Source organism: Eschscholzia californica, unplaced genomic scaffold (genome assembly GCF_041429995.1).
Source record: "Eschscholzia californica isolate CP2 unplaced genomic scaffold, dmEscCali1.0.p SCAF_5, whole genome shotgun sequence".
Taxonomy (NCBI): domain Eukaryota; kingdom Viridiplantae; phylum Streptophyta; class Magnoliopsida; order Ranunculales; family Papaveraceae; genus Eschscholzia; species Eschscholzia californica.
Genome location: NW_028238472.1, coordinates 37,535,175 through 37,543,784, shown reverse-complemented (window position 1 = coordinate 37,543,784; position 8,610 = coordinate 37,535,175). Strand labels below are relative to the sequence as shown.

The 8,610-nt window shown below is 35.2% G+C and overlaps 1 protein-coding gene across 1 annotated transcript in view; it reads left to right on the top strand.

The window, feature by feature from the left end:
- Positions 1 to 531: 531 nt before the first annotated feature.
- LOC147538978 (cycloartenol synthase 2-like) overlaps positions 532 to 8,610 on the top strand; it is a 40,734-nt gene continuing 32,655 nt past the window's right edge. Inside the window, exons 1-5 of the mRNA XM_086639880.1 lie at positions 532 to 953; positions 1,098 to 1,286; positions 1,400 to 1,489; positions 3,489 to 3,683; positions 3,784 to 3,868. Of these exons, the coding sequence (XP_086496006.1) occupies positions 753 to 953; positions 1,098 to 1,286; positions 1,400 to 1,489; positions 3,489 to 3,683; positions 3,784 to 3,868 (760 nt within the window). The 5' untranslated portion in view covers positions 532 to 752. The remainder of the gene's footprint in view (positions 954 to 1,097; positions 1,287 to 1,399; positions 1,490 to 3,488; positions 3,684 to 3,783; positions 3,869 to 8,610) is intronic.

Sequence of the window (8,610 nt, the reverse complement as noted above, 5' to 3'; positions counted from 1 at the left end):
ATCAAAAGGACTACAATTGAATTAGGAGGACAACATCTTATTCAATCAACAATTTCTACTTGGTTCATCGTTACTACATATATTTAAGTATGGTAAAGTTTAAGACCTTTTGGGTGTTTTCATTTGTGATCTTTAGGATCTTTTCATTTTGTGAGCTTTAGGGTCTTTTAATTTTGTGAGTTTTAAGGTATTTTCATTTTGTTATTGTAATGTTGCACTCATTTAGTTTCATGTTGTACTTTACTTTGGTGAGTCTCATTACTTTTGTAAATCTCATGTTGTAATCAAAAGAGTCAAAAATCTCAAAAGCATGTAATATATTGGATTGAGTCTGCATACGAATAAGAGTTCTATGAGTCTACATATGAACAAAAAATCTGGTTTAACTCGAAAGAAAAAAACCAAGAGGGAAAATGACAAATTTACTCTAAACTTTCCATCCCTTAAAATTGTCTCCACGTTCACTTTCTAAGTTTTAAGACAAATTAGTTTGTCCTTTTATACACATTCGCTGACACCCACCACATAAGTGAATTGGGCGGGTACCCTATCGCTCTCGTAATTAATTCATAACTAAGGAAGAAGTCTTGGATCTTGTTTCTCTATAAATAAGATTGGTACACAACCAAGATTAGCAATTGTTAGATGGTTTTCATCTTTTAATAGTTTCACCTCAAAAGAATTTTTGGTTAATAAGCTATACATCCACCATAGCGCTACATTTGGCTAACGATCATTATCTGCGACCAAAAATGTGGAAGCTTAAGATAGCTGACGGGCAAGGAAATCCATGGCTTCGAACAACGAATAATCACATTGGTAGACAAGTTTGGGAGTTTGATCCATACCTTGGAACGCCAGAGGAACTGCTGGCAATTGAGAAGGCCCGTGAAGGGTTTCTTAACCAACGGTTAGAGAAGAAGATTAGTTCTGATCTCCTCATGCGATTTCAGGTATATAATTATTGGATTACTTTTCGGAGGTGTTAATAACGGTTGGTTCATATTGTGATTTTTGTGTTTAGACCACAGACTATTTTTGACAATTAAGTGAGCTTTTATGTTTAACACTAACTAAAGTCATTTCCCAAAACCTAGTTTGCAAAGGAAAATGCAATTGGTATAGAACTACCACAAGTGAAAGTAGCTTATAAGGAAGATGTTGTTACAGAGGAGGCAGTAACAACCACCCTAAGAAGAGCTGTCAATTTTCTTTCAAGTATCCAGGGAAATGATGGTCACTGGCCAGGGGACTTCGGAGGCCCAATGTTTCTAATGCCTGGTTTGGTAAGTTCACTTCCTTCGAGTAGTTTTAGCTTGTAAGTAATCCTTCTTATATGCAGTTTAAGGACTAATTAATATGGTTTCCTATTTTTTTCGCGGTTCTTTAAATGAAACAGCTCATTGTTTTATATGTTACGGGATCACTGAATACGGTACTGACGTCGGAACATCAAAAGGAAATGCGTCGGTTCATTTACAATCATCAGGTGAGATATCTATGGATGTGGTGTTCGCCAGATATGTGTAAACGATCTGTCGCTTGGGACAAAGAATATGATTTGACTGCGAAAAATTTCACCACAAAACATTTCTGAGGTTTGGATTGAATTGACTCTATGTTGGAACCATCAACGACTAATGGGGGATGTTCCTTCGTCGTTAATGCCGTCAACTGAGTCAATATTGAATCCTCGGAAATTTTCTCAGGAATCGAGGATGAAGCTGCCATCAAGAATATAACTCGATAAAATACCCAAGACTCGAAGGAAAATGACAAACCCTAACAGACACGAATACCAATATAAACCCTAATACCACCTTAAGATAACTTTGGGATTATTACCTTGAAACTGTTGCTTGATTTGTAGAAGGTAAGTGATACGGACGCTTTTCGAATAGACAATCATGAAAACCTATCCATGGCGAAATCGAATCTGTGAACCCTAAAGGCCGTGAGAATCGATTTTCAACAATTAAAAACGGCCTTTAGGGTTGAAATAGATTTTTACCATGCCGTGAACACATGCTAGACCTAGTATATGTCTACATAAGACTGTTTTGCAAGCACTTGCGGGGCGTTGCTTCCGAAGATGGACAAAACTTGGGCTATACCACTATAGCGCCTAGATTGACCAAATGAAGCTTGAAGCAGTCTACGGTTCACCTAACTCAAGAAAAAAAATGAAACTATATAGGATACTTAGGTGCTGTTTGTTTTTTTATTTTTTCAGATCTGAAATCTGAATTGGACGTCAATTCAGATGTCAGATGTTTGTTTTTTTATTTAAAGAAATCTAAAAATCTGATCTGAATTGGGACCTGGTCTGAATTGGCTGAAATGAAGACCAAATATTTCAGACTTCAAAACAAGTCTGAAATAAAGGTCCATCTGCTGAAAAATGTAAAAAGACTGTTATACCCTTTTAATTTAGAAAAAAGTTTCTCATCAAATTTTTTTTACTGCCCAACACAAGAGATCGCTGCCGCCACCACCAAAACGCTGCCGCCATCACCGCCATAAAACCACCACCACCACCACAAAACCACCACCACAAAACCACCACCATAAAACCACCACCACATAACCAGAAAACCACCACCACATAACCAGAAAACCACCACCATAAAACCACCACCACCACCACCACCACAAAACTATAACCAGAAAACCACCGCCATAAAACCACCACCACCACAAAACTATAACTAGAAAACCACCACCATCACCCCCAGAAAACTATAACAAAAAAACCACCACCATCGCCACCTCAAAATCATAAAACACCACCAACCAACATGGACCAAACCGGGGCTTCAAAAGACAACACCACCACCAAAGACCATAACCACAAATTACAATCACTAACCACCATTAAAATCACTTCACCGATCTGTTGAAAGAGAGGGACTAAGAGAGAGTGAGAGAGGAACTCGAAGAGATAGAGGTACTGAGATTAGAGAGAAAGAGAGAGAGAGAGATGTACTGAGATTAGAGGGAGAGAGAGATGTACTGAGATTAGAGAGAAAGAGAGAGATGTACTGAGATTAGAGAGAGACCTTTCCACCGGAGCTCCATCGCCGGATTTCCTTCTGCTTTAAAGAGGTAGAGAGAGAGAGAGACGGTAGGGAGATGAAAAGTTTAGGTTTTGGTTTTCTTTTTTACTTAATGAGGGAGATCTAGAAATTAGGGTTTAGTTATTGGCCTTAACAAGGGATGAGTGAGAAATTAGAGTTTTGTTTGTATAAAATATTATATAAGGGTATAATTGTCAAAATTCTAGTTCAGACTTAACATTTCAGATGTAAAAAACAAACATCTAACTTGCAAAGTATTTTAGCTAATTCAGATTCAGCCAATTCAGTTCAGCCAATTCAGATTCAGCCAATTCAGATTCAGTCATTAAAAAAAAAACAAACACAACCTTAGTATGGATTTTTCTTTCTATAAACAGGCACTCGAAATTGACAATTATGTGTTACATGCAGAACATAGATGGAGGGTGGGGTCTGCATTTTGTAGGTTCAAGTACTATGTTTGGTACAACCTTAAATTATGTTAGTTTGAGGATACTTGGTGAAGGCGCTGACGATGGAGAAGGGGCAATGGAAAATGCACGAAAATGGATTATAGACCATGGTGGTGCCACTGCTGTATCATCATGGGGGAAGATGTTGCTTTCGGTACGTACCAATTAATTTTTACCACAACTCACAAGTCAATATATTGAAAAATAAGTATATGAGTTTAGTTTTCTTAACGAGTACAAGACAATGGTAACAGGTACTTGGAGTATACGAATGGTCTGGAAACAATCCTATGCTTCCCGAAATATGGCTACTTCCTTACTTTCTTCCTATACATCCAGGTTTACACCTATACTTTCGGATAATTAAATGCAAATTTTATGCCTTTTTGCAGAAATTAACAAAAATTGCAAACACAGTATGGAGATTTCAGATATATATATATATATATATATATATATATATATATATATATATGATCTTCTTTATCTCCCAATGAAAAACTTACTTCTTCTTCAGATTACTCTCCTCAAATCATTTATTAGAAAAAGATTTGCATCATTGTTATTTCCTTAGAACCTCGGAAGAATAACTCTATTGAACCGAGAGATAGAGAGAGAGAGAGGCCTGGGTCGGGGGAGTATGGAGTGTTGGGAAAAACGAGTGAGTCGACGCAGCGGAAATATATCTTTTCACCCTCCATGTTAGTTATGAGGATAATATGAAGAATAGTGGGAGTAATAAACAAAGAACTGAAAGTAAATAAGACAACAATTTTCACGTGGAAAACCTCCTCAATATGAGAAGTAAAAACCACGGGACTAGTAGTCCACTCCAAATCCACTATAATAAGTAATTGAGTTACAGACTATGCCCTCCTTGTTCCAAAAAACAAAACCCGACACTCAGACTCCAGAAGGAATCAATCAATCTCAAACACGAAGAAACACGAAGAAACCCTCACAAGAAAGAACAAAAACAACCCAAATATATGCAGCCCAAAACGACTCTAAATTCACTAGGATTCCGACCACTAAATATCAATCGCACCGTACAAATACTAGATGAACAAGTCAGGAACACCTCTGCAAAATTTCAGCTTAATCAGGAACAACGAAGACTAAGCGTGCTGAAAAAGTTCAGCCCCTTCTTCTCGGCAACCTCTTCTCTCTCCTCTCTTCTCTTGTGCATTTCTAATTGGGTTCTCTACTTCTAATGAAGATTAAGGTATTATTTATAGACTTCCCCTTAACCCTAATTCCACCGATCTAAGTCACCGACCCTAAGAAACTCGACTTGGACCCGAATTTGATTTACAAGACCAAACCCAACTAGGTTTCTCCACTAGGAGGAAAACCCAACATGGAGCTAGAGTGGATGACCACAATCACTAGCTATTTAAAAGTATACACTATGATTATTTCGGCCCTAAAACTTATATAGTTTCTTAAACATATATAGCTGCAAAGAAAATAAAATTATCCTATACAAACCCAAAATATTTAGCTACTAAAATATTAAATTTTAAGATATCTAAGATTTTCAAAATATCTTTTAAAACTCTCTCTGCATCAGTCTTCTCCGCTTCAAAGAAACTCATCTAAAGTTTACTAATCGATTTGACTCGTATCTTGATCAGTACTCCCTTCATATACCTTTTTCGTGAATTATGCATTGGAATCACCAAATATTCAGATTTGATTGAACATTGAATATTGCTATAACATTTCTTTCGTCTATACTTATAATGTGGTTTAACTCTTCTTTTCACCCAAAAAATAAATTTGTAAGAATCATGCATATGATGATTGAAAAACACACGCTTTAGTAAAGATTGTACGCTCAAATTACTAAACATTCCATGAGAAACAACTTTAGATTCATAAAGTACTAAATGGATCTTCATATGAAGAACAATAAGTTAATCCGAAATCCGACTAAAAAAGTTTCTCATCTTCCTTCGAATCAACTTTCTCAACAAATTCTTCAAGAATTACAAACCCCTCATTTTGATAACTGATGATATTAAACTCTTTCCTGAACTCATTAATGTACACTTGAATAATTGGCTTAACATCACATCCACAGGAATTAATGTAAATTTTTATTACTTGAAGAAAGATAATTGGCTTAACATCACATCCCCAACTACAGACACATCACAATTAGATATTACCTCAAAATTTGTAATAATTGAATTTATTTGTAACTATTGACACGCTTTAGTAAAGATTGTTTTAGCCGTCTATCTATCTTCTAAAGTACTAAAAGTATCGATCTTTCTTCCAATCACCATGAGAATGTTTCTTCATATTGATTGATAACAAAATTAAGAAAGGAAAAATAATGTGAATGGTTTTATTTATTTATTTTTTTTCTTTTCTAAACCAACTTTAGATTCATCTTAAAAAATATATCAATGCGTTCTAGAGTGATGTTCGCGCAGATTATATCAAACCAGACGAATCCTCGCTTTTGATGTCAACTAACGCAGCGAAAAACTAAGAAAAGCCTTAGATCCGTGTTTAAAACTAATAAAACTCAGAAAAAGTCTTAGATCTGTCTCTAAAAACTTATAAAACTCGAAACTCTGAAAGAATAAAGAAAATACTTAAATTTTAATAATCAAATTTCATTGAAATAAACCACTACTGGCAGGGGGCAGAACTAAGATTTTCAGCTAGCCGGAGCAGGCTTAAAGTATTGTAAATCAAACATGTAGATATCATGAATATCTGTACGAATTTCCCAAATTACTAATTGGTCATTGAGTTTATCCCCTCAATAATTAATAATTGAGTATACCCAACTTGCAACTTTTGTTAAAACATTAACACAATGTATTAACACAATGTTTGACTTGTGGAAAAAGAATATGACTACTAAAAATAATATTAATGATTGTGCAATATGGTTTCGGTAATTTGTAATATCTTACTTTAGTCTTAGGTTTAGTCAAGATTTTGATACGTAAAAACTTATTTTTTTCTGTAGATTATTTAACTTATGATTCTAATTACTTTAGCCAAACATGACCTTAGTAGTTTGCCTAAAAATAGTAAGTTCAAGGGGTAACAAATTATGCATTATTGAGGGGGATAAACTCAATTACAAATTAGTGTTAAATCTTGATAACATTTTTTTATTGAAATAAAGTAAATAGTAGTTTGAAGAAGGAGAGAGAGGGAAAAGGGATGAAAACAAGACTTGCCAACCAAGAACTAGTCCGTCTCTATGAACGAATTTTGTCTTCTCCTACAGGAAGATGAAAGAAGAGATAAATACTTAAGATATGAGGAGAAAAAAATAGAGGAAACATATTAAATCTTTTGCTCTATTAAGGTAAAAATAGTATTAAAATGAAATATAATTACTGTGAAAGAAAAAGTAAAAGAGTTATTTGAAGGGATTTTTTGAAAGCTGGTCAAAATGTTAGGGTCACACAGGTGAATTTATTATAGTCCAAAGGCAAAACAGAAGTAAAAATTCAAGAAGAAAATGAGTGAAAAAGAAAAAAAAGGGAGGAACGGGAATTGAACCCGTGACCTTTAGCGCCCGAGACAAATAACTACTATAACATAACTATACAAAATTGTACAAATTCCAGCCTGGGCTAGTAATGGGTTCGCCACTGACCAAAGGTTTACATAACAATAGGGTTTTCTGAACCTAATCAGACTTTAATTAACAACTTCTAAAATTACTTAATTTCAAGATATCTAAAATTTTCAATATATCTTTTGAACATCTTCCTCCATCTTCTAGCCTAGTATGTTCTAACTAAATATAACCAATCAAAATGTAATGAGTCAGGCACTTCACATGAATTCTAGAAGTAGGTTTGCCAATAAAAAAAAAACAAAAATCTACCTTGCAGTTTAATATTAAAGTCAATTGAAAAGTGGAAGATTAAGAAAGAAGGAAGAAAATTTGTTGTTATTCATGGAGAAAGTTTTACAACTCTAACCAAAAGACAATGACACTTACTAAGTTTGTACATGTACCTGTAACCATGCTCCAGACGCTCTCTAAACTATGTGAGACAATTACATATGTGATCACAAATTATGGCTAAGATAATGCTTCTGTTAAGATTAGTAATAATTAGTGATGATCTGTGATGATCAATTATGGTGATGAATAAAGTGATGAAGATGGTCAGAGAGAGGGAGAGAGAGAGAGAGACGGTTAGAACTATACAAAGAATTTTATTAATGAAATCGTTAAGTTTAATTACAAGTTGATTACAACTACTTATAGACCTCAGTTAGAGAGAGAAAGTTGTTATGCAAAGTTTGTTAGAGTAACAAATTTTTCTTAACAACTAACTAACTTCTTAACAACTAACTGTATCAACCCACTCTATTTATCGTTAGGCACCCAATATCTCGTTTAGGCACCCTTGACTATTTAGTTATGTTTGTTATTTATTCTTACATCGTCTTCTTCATTAACATGTCCCCTCAAACGTTCATGCAAATCTGCTGGACCAGACTGTGCTTGCTTTAGACCATATAGAATTCTTTAAAGCTTGCAAACATAGGAGGGACAGGTAGCATCTTTAAAACAAGGAGGCTGAGACATAAAAACTTTCATGCAAATCTGCTGGACCAGACTGTGCTTGCTTTAGACCGTACAGAATTCTTTAAAGCTTGCAAGAAGATACTGCCACCACAAGAAACATCTATATAAGTGTGCAGAAATGATACACCTCCCGGCTCATTTCCCGGCCGAAACCCGGCCGGGTGAGTTGGCTTGCCAACCGGGAGGTGTGTCATGACATGGAAGTCTATTTTCTTAAGTTATTGGGAGAATTTAAAAGAAGTCCCTGATATTAGGTATAATTACAGTTGAGGACGCTTATTAAAGTAAAGAAATCTGATTTCTTTCCAGCAAGAGGCTCCCCACTTTTTACCCATCTTCACGAACAGAAAATTTCCCCCAAACCGAGCTAGGGTTTCGTGGTTTCACCAAAACAAATCGACCCTTAGTTACAACCGAAAATCACCATCATAGGGTTTCTTGGCATCTCTCTCTCTGTCAACCTCTCATCCTCTCTCTCTCTATACAAGTAAGTTCTTCA